Here is a 15,021-nt window from a genome sequence, read left to right as displayed (position 1 = left end):
GTGGTGTTAAATCCAACCAATCAAAACATCATATTGATAAAAATCAGTGGCCACTGTATAAAACAAAATAAAACACGCAGAAAAGGCTCTTAGTGATTTCCTGTGAAGAGATAAATCCTATGAAGAAAAAATGCCTGCTACCATAGCAGGACCGATAAGGGTATCAAGGTCTCCTCAGACGCCCGACACGTCCCAAATAACACCTAAAGTGAAGAAACAAACATACAATAGTGCAGAGCGTAATACTCAAGTACAGTGTATAGAAGTAGACTCACCAGTCGACGCGTTTCGGTCTATACTAGACCTTTTTCAAGACTGGACTAAATCATTACAGGTGATCTTTTATACCTGTTCGGTAAATGCAGACCGGAAGTCATTGCGTAATGTTTCCGGTTTCGTGTAGTTGATTAAAATATTTATTTCTAAATATCCTGTGACTGTAACTTAGCATTAAGTATTTGTTATGCCTTTATGACCCTTAATGTATATATTTTATTTGTTTTGTGTCTAATTTTAAGCAAAAAATATAAACAAATAAAATATATACATTAAAGGTCATAAAGGCATAACAAATACTTAATGCTAAGTTACAGTCACAGGATATTTAGAAATAAATATTTTAATCAACTACACGAAACCGGAAACATTACGCAATGACTTCCGGTCTGCATTTACCGAACAGGTATAAAAGATCACCTGTAATGATTTAGTCCAGTCTTGAAAAAGGTCTAGTATAGACCGAAACGCGTCGACTGGTGAGTCTACTTCTATACACTGTACTTGAGTATTACGCTCTGCACTATTGTATGTTTGTTTCTTCACTTTAGGATTTATCTCTTCACAGGAAATCACTAAGAGCCTTTTCTGCGTGTTTTATTTTGTTTTATACAGTGGCCACTGATTTTTATCAATATGATGTTTTGATTGGTTGGATTTAACACCACATTTTGGATTATAACACTGTTTTTGGAGAACTTTGATATTAGTGACAATCACAATTTTCGATCTTTTTTGCTTTTTATATTTTTTCGTTGTTTTTTCAATTTTCACACTATTGTGTTCACCCTGCTAGAGTTAATGTTTTATATCTGTTTTGATGAAGTTAGCTTGATTAAGAAGTGTACCGGAACTATTCTATTTTTATTATTTTTTCGTTAACTGTGTTATTATAGGAAGTATTATACTTATCTCAAGTAAGGAATCTCATCACTAGGAAGGTGTTCATTTTTGAAGCATAGCACATAAATCCACGTTGTTTTCACACAAGCACCACTCACATTATTTAGTACAATTGAGGCATTTCTTTCTTTTTCTTTCTGGACACCTCTGAATACTTATTAACACGCTAGTTTACATTATATTTTTCATATCACCACCTATTATCAAGGATAGACAGACCTCTTAGAAGTGCCACTGGGATATCAGTGCATATTGATCTACACCATTTCTATTATTTTTATACTTTTGTCGATAGATACTTCTAAACATCTATCAGCGCGCTATTCCTATTGATTTTTGTTGATTTTTGTTGATACTCAGATAAGGAGATCATAAACAAGAAACTGAGGACACCAGTACATATAGGTCCAAAACTAGTCACCTGTAAGAGAATTGCGGCCATGAATTCCATAAGAATTTTATATTGTTTTTATATATATGTTAACTGTTTTTATGTATATGTCAACAGTCTGTTTGTAACATGGATCCATGCCTGTAAGAAAATAAAGTGTAATATTTAATTTTTATTGATGAATCTAGATTAATATTGATTTAATCCCATTGTTCAGACCCAGCCTCTTTTGGCGCTTTGGTTTCCATTTTTATTCTAATAATCCTCTATTGACTACTAGGAGTCAATCTCCAGAGCTAGGGTCTTTTGAGGCAGGCGCTTAGTGTACCCCCCACTGTTACCTTTACCTGTGATAGTGGCAGCAAAAGAGGTAAAAGTATTGATTTGTATGTTACTGGCAGCCAATGGGTAAAATTACTGCTCAGTTTTGAAAAACAAACATCATGAGATCAAGAGTGAGGCTAAGGTAGTGCTTTTAGGGGACATTGTGTGATACCATTGTACCCATTCCAGTATTTTTGTGGAAGACGGGTGGCAACACTATTTTCACAATGTACAACACTGTCAAAAATATTCTTTCAAAACTGCTGCCATATAGTGCTCTAGACGCACAATCTCCTGAGCTTACCTACTTGCTTTTCAACAAAGGATACCACACTACTTACCTAGCTATTTGAAACTTATTTAAAATTGTATGCTCTATCTGAATCAGGAAAGAAAAATGTTGGGTTTCATGTCACTTTAAATAATAATTAATAATGTTTGGCACTTTGTTAATCTGTGTCTCATCTTACTGCACGATCATGTATGGTTTTGTTCTCACTCAGATTGGTTTACACTTAAACATACATAATAGTTTATATAAGAATACATGTGTGTGCATATATCATGTGAGTATATTCCTGTTCTGTGTGTGTGTGCATATATCATGTGAGTATATTCCTGTTCTGTGTGTGTGTCCATATATCATGTGAGTATATTCCTGTTCTGTGTATGTGTGCATATATAATGTGAGTATATTCCTGTTCTGTGTATGTGTGCATATATAATGTGAGTATATTCCTGTTCTGTGTATGTGTGCATATATAATGTGAGTATATTCCTGTTCTGTGTGTGTGTGCATATATAATGTGAGTATATTCCTGTTCTGTGTATGTGTGCATATATAATGTGAGTATATTCCTGTTCTGTGTATGTGTGCATATATCATGTGAGTATATTCCTGTTCTGTGTATGTGTGCATATATAATGTGAGTATATTCCTGTTCTGTGTGTGTGTCCATATATCATGTGAGTATATTCCTGTTCTGTGTATGTGTGCATATATAATGTGAGTATATTCCTGTTCTGTGTATGTGTGCATATATAATGTGAGTATATTCCTGTTCTGTGTATGTGTTCATATATAATGTGAGTATATTTCTGTTCTGTGTATGTGTTCATATATAATGTGAGTATATTTCTGTTCTGTGTATGTGTGCATATATAATGTGAGTATATTCCTGTTCTGTGTATGTGTGCATATATAATGTGAGTATATTCCTGTTCTGTGTGTGTGTGTGCATATATAATGTGAGTATATTCCTGTTCTGTGTGTGTGTGTGCATATATAATGTGAGTATATTCCTGTTCTGTGTATGTGTGCATATATAATGTGAGTATATTTCTGTTCTGTGTATGTGTGCATATTAAGGCCTAGATTTGGAGTTCGGCGGTAGCCGTCAAAACCAGCGTTAGAGGCTCCTAACGCTGGTTTTGGCCGCCCGCTGGTATTTGGAGTCAGTGATTAAAGGGTCTAACGCTCACTTTACAGCCGCGACTTTTCCATACCGCAGATCCCCCTACGCCATTTGCGTAGCCTATATTTTCAATGGGATCTTTCTAACGCTGGTATTTAGAGTCGTTTCTGAAGTGAGCGTTAGAGCTCTAACGACAAAATTCCAGTCGCCTGAAAATAGCAGGAGTTAAGAGCTTTCTGGCTAACGCCGGTTTATAAAGCTCTTAACTACTGTACCCTAAAGTACACTAACACCCATAAACTACCTATGTACCCCTAAACCGAGGTCCCCCCCACACCGCCGCCACTCGATTAAAATTTTTAACCCCTAATCTGCCGACCGCCACCTACGTTATATTTATGTACCCCTAATCTGCTGCCCCTAACCCCGCCGACCCCTGTATTATATTTATTCACCCCTAACCTGCCCCCCACAACGTCGCCGCCAGCTACTTACAATAATTAAAATAAATCCTAATATAGCTACAATATAAATTATAATTATATTATAGCTATTTTAGGATTAATATTTATTTTACAGGCAACTTTGTAATTATTTTAACCAGGTACAATAGCTATTAAATAGTTAAGAACTATTTAATAGTTACCTAGTTAAAATAATAACAAATTTACCTGTAAAATAAATCCTAACCTAAGTTATAATTAAACCTAACACTACCCTATCAATAAAATAATTAAATAAACTACCTACAATTACCTACAATTAACCTAACACTACACTATCAATAAATTAATTAAACACAATTGCTACAAATAAATACAATTAAATAAACTAGCTAAAGTACAAAAAATAAAAAAGAACTAAGTTACAGAAAATAAAAAAATATTTACAAACATAAGAAAAATATTACAACAATTTTAAACTAATTACACCTACTCTAAGCCCCCTAATAAAATAACAAAGCCCCCCAAAATAAAAAATTCCCTACCCTATTCTAAATTAAAAAAGTTACAAGCTCTTTTACCTTACCAGCCCTGAACAGGGCCCTTTGCGGGGCATGCCCCAAGAATTTCAGCTCTTTTGCCTGTAAAAAAAAACATACAATACCCCCCCCCAACATTACAACCCACCACCCACATACCCCTAATCTAACCCAAACCCCCCTTAAATAAACCTAACACTAATCCCCTGAAGATCTTCCTACCTTGTCTTCACCATCCAGGTATCACCGATCCGTCCTGGCTCCAAGATCTTCATCCAACCCAAGCGGGGGTTGGCGATCCATAATCCGGTGCTCCAAAGTCTTCCTCCTATCCGGCAAGAAGAGGACATCCGGACCGGCAAACATCTTCTCCAAGCGGCATCTTCGATCTTCTTCCATCCGGTGCGGAGCGGGTCCATCTTGAAGCAGGCGACGCGGATCCATCCTCTTCTTCCGATGTCTCCCGACTAATGACGGTTCCTTTAAGGGACGTCATCCAAGATGGCGTCCCTCGAATTCCGATTGGCTGATAGGATTCTATCAGCCAATCGGAATTAAGGTAGGAATTTTCTGATTGGCTGATGGAATCAGCCAATCAGAATCAAGTTCAATCCGATTGGCTGATCCAATCAGCCAATCAGATTGAGCTCGCATTCTATTGGCTGTTCCGATCAGCCAATAGAATGCGAGCTCAATCTGATTGGCTGATGGGATCGGCCAATCGGATTGAACTTGATTCTGATTGGCTGATTCCATCAGCCAATCAGAAAATTCCTACCTTAATTCCGATTGGCTGATAGAATCCTATCAGCCAATCGGAATTTGAGGGACGCCATCTTGGATGACGTCCCTTAAAGGAACCGTCATTAGTCGGGAGACATCGGAAGAAGAGGATGGATCCGCGTCGCCTGCTTCAAGATGGACCCGCTCCGCACCGGATGGAAGAAGATCGAAGATGCCGCTTGGAGAAGATGTTTGCCGGTCCGGATGTCCTCTTCTTGCCGGATAGGAGGAAGACTTTGGAGCACCGGATTATGGATCGCCAACCCCCGCTTGGGTTGGATGAAGATCTTGGAGCCAGGACGGATCGGTGATACCTGGATGGTGAAGACAAGGTAGGAAGATCTTCAGGGGATTAGTGTTAGGTTTATTTAAGGGGGGTTTGGGTTAGATTAGGGGTATGTGGGTGGTGGGTTGTAATGTTGGGGGGGGGTATTGTATGTTTTTTTTTACAGGCAAAAGAGCTGAAATTCTTGGGGCATGCCCCGCAAAGGGCCCTGTTCAGGGCTGGTAAGGTAAAAGAGCTTGTAACTTTTTTAATTTAGAATAGGGTAGGGAATTTTTTATTTTGGGGGGCTTTGTTATTTTATTAGGGGGCTTAGAGTAGGTGTAATTAGTTTAAAATTGTTGTAATATTTTTCTTATGTTTGTAAATATTTTTTTATTTTCTGTAACTTAGTTCTTTTTTATTTTTTGTACTTTAGCTAGTTTATTTAATTGTATTTATTTGTAGCAATTGTGTTTAATTAATTTATTGATAGTGTAGTGTTAGGTTAATTGTAGGTAATTGTAGGTAGTTTATTTAATTATTTTATTGATAGGGTAGTGTTAGGTTTAATTATAACTTAGGTTAGGATTTATTTTACAGGTAAATTTGTTATTATTTTAACTAGGTAACTATTAAATAGTTCTTAACTATTTAATAGCTATTGTACCTGGTTAAAATAATTACAAAGTTGCCTGTAAAATAAATATTAATCCTGAAATAGCTATAATATAATTATAATTTATATTGTAGCTATATTAGGATTTATTTTACAGGTAAGTATTTAGCTTTAAATAGGAATAAGTTATTTAATAAGAGTTAATTTATTTCGTTAGATAAAAATTATATTTAACTTAGGGGGGTGTTAGTGTTAGGGTTAGACTTAGCTTTAGGGGTTAATCCATTTATTAGAATAGCGGTGAGCTCCGATCGGAAGTTTAGGGGTTAATAATTGAAGGTAGGTGTCGGCGATGTTAGGGAGGGCAGATTAGGGGTTAATACTATTTATGATAGGGTTAGTGAGGCGGATTAGGGGTTAATAACTTTATTATAGTAGCGCTCAGGTCCGCTCGGCAGATTAGGGGTTAATAAGTGTAGGTAGGTGTCGGCGACGTTGTGGGGGGCAGATTAGGGGTTAAAAAATATAACATAGGGGTCGGCGATGTTAGGGCAGCAGATTAGGGGTACATAGGGATAACGTAGGTGGCGGCGTTTTACGGAGCGGCAGATTAGGGGTTAAAAGTGTAATGCAGGGGTCAGCGATAGCGGAGGCGGCAGATTAGGGGTTAATAAGTGTAAGGGTAGGGGTGTTTAGACTCGGGGTACATGTTAGGGTGTTAGGTGCAGACGTAGGAAGTGTTTCCCCATAGGAAACAATGGGGCTGCGTTAGGAGCTGAACGCTGCTTTTTTGCAGGTGTTAGGTTTTTTTTCAGCTCAAACAGTCCCATTGTTTCCTATGGGAGAATCGTGCACGAGCACGTTTTTGAGGCCGGCCGCGTCCGTAAGCAACTCTGGTATCGAGAGTTGCATTTGCGGTAAAAATGCTCTACGCTCCTTTTTTGGAGCCTAACGCAGCATTTGTTTTGACTCTCGATACCAGAGTTAAATTTATGGTGCGGCCAGAAAAAAGCCCGCGGAGCGTTAACAGCCCTTTTACCGCCGAACTCCAAATCTAGGCCATAATGTGAGTATATTCCTGTTCTGTGTATGTGTGCATATATAATGTGAGTATATTCCTGTTCTGTGTATGTGTGCATATATAATGTGAGTATATTCCTGTTCTGTGTTTGTGTTCATATATAATGTGAGTATATTCCTGTTCTGTGTTTGTGTTCATATATAATGTGAGTATATTTCTGTTCTGTGTATGTGTGCATATATAATGTGAGTATATTCCTGTTCTGTGTATGTGTGCATACAGGGAGTGCAGAATTATTAGGCAAGTTGTATTTTTGAGGATTAATTTTATTATTGAACAACAACCATGTTCTCAATGAACCCAAAAAACTCATTAATATCAAAGCTGAATAGTTTTGGAAGTAGTTTTTAGTTTGTTTTTAGTTATAGCTATTTTAGGGGGATATCTGTGTGTGCAGGTGACTATTACTGTGCATAATTATTAGGCAACTTAACAAAAAACAAATATATACCCATTTCAATTATTTATTTTTACCAGTGAAACCAATATAACATCTCAACATTCACAAATATACATTTCTGACATTCAAAAACAAAACAAAAACAAATCAGTGACCAATATAGCCACCTTTCTTTGCAAGGACACTCAAAAGCCTGCCATCCATGGATTCTGTCAGTGTTTTGATCTGTTCACCATCAACATTGCGTGCAGCAGCAACCACAGCCTCCCAGACACTGTTCAGAGAGGTGTACTGTTTTCCCTCCTTGTAAATCTCACATTTGATGATGGACCACAGGTTCTCAATGGGGTTCAGATCAGGTGAACAAGGAGGCCATGTCATTAGATTTTCTTCTTTTATACCCTTTCTTGCCAGCCACGCTGTGGAGTACTTGGACGCGTGTGATGGAGCATTGTCCTGCATGAAAATCATGTTTTTCTTGAAGGATGCAGACTTCTTCCTGTACCACTGCTTGAAGAAGGTGTCTTCCAGAAACTGGCAGTAGGACTGGGAGTTGAGCTTGACTCCATCCTCAACCTGAAAAGGCCCCACAAGCTCATCTTTGATGATACCAGCCCAAACCAGTACTCCACCTCCACCTTGCTGGCGTCTGAGTCGGACTGGAGCTCTCTGCCCTTTACCAATCCAGCCACGGGCCCATCCATCTGGCCCATCAAGACTCACTCTCATTTCATCAGTCCATAAAACCTTAGAAAAATCAGTCTTGAGATATTTCTTGGCCCAGTCTTGACCTTTCAGCTTGTGTGTCTTGTTCAGTGGTGGTCGTCTTTCAGCCTTTCTTACCTTGGCCATGTCTCTGAGTATTGCACACCTTGTGCTTTTGGGCACTCCAGTGATGTTGCAGCTCTGAAATATGGCCAAACTGGTGGCAAGTGGCATCTTGGCAGCTGCACGCATGACTTTTCTCAGTTCATGGGCAGTTATTTTACGCCTTGGTTTTTCCACACGCTTCTTGCGACCCTGTTGACTATTTTGAATGAAACGCGCGATTGTTCGATGATCACCCTTCAGAAGCTTTGCAATTTTAAGAGTGATGCATCCCTCTGCAAGATATCTCACTATTTTTTACTTTTCTGAGCCTGTCAAGTCCTTCGTTTGACCCATTTTGCCAAAGGAAAGGAAGTTGCCTAATAATTATGCACACCTGATATAGGGTGTTGATGTCATTAGACCACACCCCTTCTCATTACAGAGATGCACATCACCTAATATGCTTAATTGGTAGTAGGCTTTCGAGCCTATACAGCTTGGAGTAAGACAACATGCATAAAGAGGATGATGTGGTCAAAATACTCATTTGCCTAATAATTCTGCACTCCCTGTATATAATGTGAGTATATTCCTGTTCTGTGTGTGTGTGTGCATATATAATGTGAGTATATTCCTGTTCTGTGTATGTGTGCATATATAATGTGAGTATATTCCTGTTCTGTGTATGTGTGCATATATAATGTGAGTATATTCCTGTTCTGTGTGTGTGTGCATATATAGGGCGCGATCCGATATCGATCGCAGTTTGCGGCGCAAGCAAGGGAACCGGCGTCGCCCGCAGTTTCAGCTCGCAACTCGAGCCATCCCATATAAGTCGCCGTCAGATGCTAACGTGCCGTAAGTCTCACAAACCAGCGATGTCCAGAAATCTGCGTAAGTACAAATTTCTGGCGTCGCCAGTGACTTGCGGCACGTTAGAAACTGCCGGCGCCTATAAAACCTGACTAAAGTTTAAAACACCCGCACTGTCTAACACGCCTCCCTAACATAGCCCGACAAGTCTAACACGCCTCCCTAACATAGCCCGCACTGTCTAACCCTCTATCCGCTATCCCCCCTCACTAGCCTAACAATAAAAAGGTTATTAACCCCTAAACCGCCGCTCCTTTACCCCGCCGCAACCTAATAAAGTTATTAACCCCTAAACCGCCGCTCCCGTACCCCGCCGCCAGCTATATTATATCTATAACCCCCTAAAGTGAGCCCCTAACACCGCCGCCATCTATATTAAAATTATTAACCCCTAATGTAAGCCCCTTACACCGCCGCCATCTCTATTAAAATGATTAACCCCTAATTTAATCTACCTACCCCGCCGCCAGCTATATTATCTATATTAACCCTAACTATATTATAGTTAATATAGGTATTACATTATATATATTAACTATATTAACTCTAATTATATTAGGGTTAATATAGTTAATATAGTTACTATAGTATTTATATTAACTATATTAACTCTATCTAACCCTAACTAAATTTATATTAAATTAATCTAATTCATTTATAAACTAAAATATTCCTATTTAAATCTAAATACTTACCTATAAAATAAACCCTAAGATAGCTACAATATAATTAATAATTACATTGTAGCTATGTTAGGGTTAATATTTATTTTACAGGTAAATTGTTAATTATTTTAACTAGGTATAATAGATATTAAATAGTTATTAACTATTTAATATCTACCTAGTTAAAATAATTACCCAATTACCTGTAAAATAAATCCTAACCTAAGTTACAAATACACCTACACTATCAATAAATTAAATAAACTACAAACATCTATCTAAAAATACAATTAAATTAACTAAACTAAATTACAAAAAAAAACAAACACTAAATTACAAAAAATAAAAAAGATTACAAGATTTTTAAGCTAATTACACCTATTCTAAGCCCCCTAATAAAATAATAAACCCCCAAAATAAAAAAAATTCCCTGCCCTATTCTAAATTCAACAAATTTCAAAGCTCTTTACCTTACCAGCCCTTAAAAGGGCCTTTTGTGGGGCATGCCCCAAAGAATTCAGCTCTTTTGCATACAACAAATACAATACCCCCCCCCCCATTACAACCCACCACCCACATACCCCTATTCTAAACCCACCCAAACCCCCCTTAAAAAAGCCTAACACTACCCCCCTGAAGATCTCCCTACCTTGTCTTCACCACACCGGGCCGAACTCCTGATCCGATCCGGGCGATGTCTTCCTCCAAGCGGCAAAGAAGAATTCTTCCTCCGGCGATGTCATCCTCCAAGCGGCAAAGAAGAATTCTTCCTCCGGCGACGTCTTCCTCCAAGCGGCAGCAAAGTCTTCATTCTTCCGGCGGCATCTTCAATCTTCTTTCTTCGCTCCGCCGCCGCGGAGCATCCATCCCGGCCGACTGCTGAACTTGGAATGAGGTACCTTTAAATGACGTCATCCAAGATGGCGTCCGCCGAATTCCGATTGGCTGATAGGATTCTATCAGCCAATCGGAATTAAGTTAAAAAAATCTGATTGGCTGATTGAATCAGCCAATCAGATTCAAGTTCAATCCGATTGGCTGATCCAATCAGCCAATCAGATTGAGCTTGCATTCTATTGGCTGTTCCGATCAGCATATATAATGTGAGTATATTCCTGTTCTGTGTATGTGTGCATATATAATGTGAGTATATTCCTGTTCTGTGTATCTGTGCATATATCATGTGAGTATATTCCTGTTCTGTCTATGTGTGCATATATAATGTGAGTATATTCCTGTTCTGTGTATGTGTGCATATATAATGTGAGTATATTCCTGTTCTGTGTATGTGTGCATATATCATGTGAGTATATTCCTGTTCTGTGTATGTGTGCATATATCATGTGAGTATATTCCTGTTCTGTGTATGTGTGCATATATCATGTGAGTATATTCCTGTTCTGTCTATGTGTGCATATATAATGTGAGTATATTCCTGTTCTGTGTATGTTTGCATATATAATGTGAGTATATTCCTGTTCTGTGTATGTGTGCATATATAATGTGAGTATATTCCTGTTCTGTGTATGTGTGCATATATCATGTGAGTATATTCCTGTTCTGTCTATGTGTGCATATATAATGTGAGTATATTCCTGTTCTGTGTATGTGTGCATATATCATGTGAGTATATTCCTGTTCTGTGTATGTGTGCATATATCATGTGAGTATATTCCTGTTCTGTGTATGTGTGCATATATAATGTGAGTATATTTCTGTTCTGTGTATGTGTGCATATATCATGTGAGTATATTCCTGTTCTGTGTATGTGTGCATATATCATGTGAGTATATTCCTGTTCTGTGTATGTGTGCATATATAATGTGATTATATTTCTGTTCTGTGTATGTGTGCATATATAATGTGAGTATATTCCTGTTCTGTGTATGTGTGCATATATAATGTGAGTATATTCCTGTTCTGTGTATCTGTGCATATATCATGTGAGTATATTCCTGTTCTGTCTATGTGTGCATATATAATGTGAGTATATTCCTGTTCTGTGTATGTTTGCATATATAATGTGAGTATATTCCTGTTCTGTGTATGTGTGCATATATCATGTGAGTATATTCCTGTTCTGTGTATGTGTGCATATATCATGTGAGTATATTCCTGTTCTGTGTATGTGTGCATATATCATGTGAGTATATTCCTGTTCTGTGTATGTGTGCATATATCATGTGAGTATATTCCTGTTCTGTGTATCTGTGCATATATCATGTGAGTATATTCCTGTTCTGTCTATGTGTGCATATATAATGTGAGTATATTCCTGTTCTGTGTATGTTTGCATATATAATGTGAGTATATTCCTGTTCTGTGTATGTGTGCATATATCATGTGAGTATATTCCTGTTCTGTGTATGTGTGCATATATAATGTGAGTATATTCCTGTTCTGTGTATGTGTGCATATATCATGTGAGTATATTCCTGTTCTGTGTATGTGTGCATATATCATGTGAGTATATTCCTGTTCTGTGTATGTGTGCATATATAATGTGAGTATATTCCTGTTCTGTCTATGTGTGCATATATAATGTGAGTATATTCCTGTTCTGTGTATGTTTGCATATATAATGTGAGTATATTCCTGTTCTGTGTATCTGTGCATATATCATGTGAGTATATTCCTGTTCTGTCTATGTGTGCATATATAATGTGAGTATATTCCTGTTCTGTGTATGTTTGCATATATAATGTGAGTATATTCCTGTTCTGTGTATGTGTGCATATATCATGTGAGTATATTCCTGTTCTGTGTATGTGTGCATATATCATGTGAGTATATTCCTGTTCTGTGTATGTGTGCATATATCATGTGAGTATATTCCTGTTCTGTGTATGTGTGCATATATCATGTGAGTATATTCCTGTTCTGTGTATCTGTGCATATAGGAATATACTCAGGAATATACTGTTCTGTCTATGTGTGCATATATAATGTGAGTATATTCCTGTTCTGTGTATGTTTGCATATATAATGTGAGTATATTCCTGTTCTGTGTATGTGTGCATATATCATGTGAGTATATTCCTGTTCTGTGTATGTGTGCATATATAATGTGAGTATATTCCTGTTCTGTGTATGTGTGCATATATCATGTGAGTATATTCCTGTTCTGTGTATGTGTGCATATATCATGTGAGTATATTCCTGTTCTGTGTATGTGTGCATATATCATGTGAGTATATTCCTGTTCTGTCTATGTGTGCATATATAATGTGAGTATATTCCTGTTCTGTGTATGTTTGCATATATAATGTGAGTATATTCCTGTTCTGTGTATGTGTGCATATATCATGTGAGTATATTCCTGTTCTGTGTATCTGTGCATATATCATGTGAGTATATTCCTGTTCTGTCTATGTGTGCATATATAATGTGAGTATATTCCTGTTCTGTGTATGTGTGCATATATAATGTGAGTATATTCCTGTTCTGTGTATGTGTGCATATATATCATGTGAGTATATTCCTGTTCTGTGTATGTGTGCATATATAATGTGAGTATATTCCTGTTCTGTGTATGTGTGCATATATAATGTGAGTATATTCCTGTTCTGTGTATGTGTGCATATATAATGTGAGTATATTCCTGTTCTGTGTATGTGTGCATATATAATGTGAGTATATTCCTGTTCTGTGTATGTGTGCATATATCATGTGAGTATATTCCTGTTCTGTCTATGTGTGCATATATAATGTGAGTATATTCCTGTTCTGTGTATCTGTGCATATATCATGTGAGTATATTCCTGTTCTGTCTATGTGTGCATATATAATGTGAGTATATTCCTGTTCTGTGTATGTGTTCATATATAATGTGAGTATATTCCTGTTCTGTGTATGTGTGCATATATAATGTGAGTATATTCCTGTTCTGTGTATCTGTGCATATATCATGTGAGTATATTCCTGTTCTGTCTATGTGTGCATATATAATGTGAGTATATTCCTGTTCTGTGTATGTGTGCATATATCATGTGAGTATATTCCTGTTCTGTGTATGTGTGCATATATAATGTGAGTATATTCCTGTTCTGTGTATGTGTGCATATATAATGTGAGTATATTCCTGTTCTGTGTATGTGTGCATATATAATGTGAGTATATTCCTGTTCTGTGTATGTGTGCATATATCATGTGAGTATATTCCTGTTCTGTGTATGTGTGCATATATAATGTGAGTATATTCCTGTTCTGTGTATGTGTGCATATATCATGTGAGTATATTCCTGTTCTGTCTATGTGTGCATATATAATGTGAGTATATTCCTGTTCTGTGTATGTGTGCATATATCATGTGAGTATATTCCTGTTCTGTCTATGTGTGCATATATAATGTGAGTATATTCCTGTTCTGTGTATGTGTGCATATATAATGTGAGTATATTCCTGTTCTGTGTATGTGTGCATATATCATGTGAGTATATTCCTGTTCTGTGTATGTGTGCATATATCATGTGAGTATATTCCTGTTCTGTGTATGTGTGCATATATCATGTGAGTATATTCCTGTTCTGTGTATGTGTGCATATATCATGTGAGTATATTCCTGTTCTGTGTATGTGTGCATATATCATGTGAGTATATTCCTGTTCTGTCTATGTGTTCACAGAGTGAGAAGGATGATGCTCAGATTCAAATGGTGGGAGGTGATGTCGATTTACCTGAGGATCTGGCTAAGATGGTGCAGGAGGATGAGGAGGAGGAAGAAGACCAGAACTCACTCTTGGCGATGCTGCCGGACCTTGATATTGATGCCCTGAAGATACGAGCACAGGGAACGATCACTGAGGTGAAGAGGGTAGCTGAGGAGAAATGTCAGATTATGTGATGCCCGGTGTCTTCCAGCATGGACCTCAGGAAGTCCAGGAGAGAACGTACCAGACAAGCAATATCCTCACTAATGGTTGAGGATGCTGCAAAGACTACAATGTCTAGGAAATCCTAGTATGAGACATTGTCTTATTACAGTAATGGAATGTGTTACTGACAGTGCTAAACTGCCATACATCATTGTGACAGCACCATGTGATACTTGCTCAGACCTTGCTGAATAAACATACTTACTACATGTTATAGCCAGTCAGGTCCTCCCACAGTATTTACTTTAAATAGTGCATTTATAGACACATTAAACTCAATTATCCAAATAAAATCCCATATTAAATAATGTAATGTATTTTTTTTTCTTTTTTTCTTTGTCTGCTTTTTATTTTATTTAATCC

At 37.4% G+C, this 15,021-nt stretch overlaps 1 protein-coding gene across 1 annotated transcript in view; it reads left to right on the top strand.

The window, feature by feature from the left end:
• LOC128648045 (complexin-4-like) overlaps window positions 1–14,627 on the top strand; it is a 56,436-nt gene extending 41,809 nt beyond the window's left edge. Inside the window, exon 3 of the mRNA XM_053700729.1 lies at window positions 14,409–14,627. Within this exon, the coding sequence (XP_053556704.1) occupies window positions 14,409–14,627 (219 nt within the window). The remainder of the gene's footprint in view (window positions 1–14,408) is intronic.
• Window positions 14,628–15,021: the final 394 nt, after the last annotated feature.

The sequence above is a fragment of the Bombina bombina genome, chromosome 2 (assembly GCF_027579735.1).
Source record: "Bombina bombina isolate aBomBom1 chromosome 2, aBomBom1.pri, whole genome shotgun sequence".
NCBI classification, from domain to species: domain Eukaryota; kingdom Metazoa; phylum Chordata; class Amphibia; order Anura; family Bombinatoridae; genus Bombina; species Bombina bombina.
Note: the sequence above shows the minus strand (reverse complement) of the source record. Positions and strands in the feature narration are given on the sequence as shown.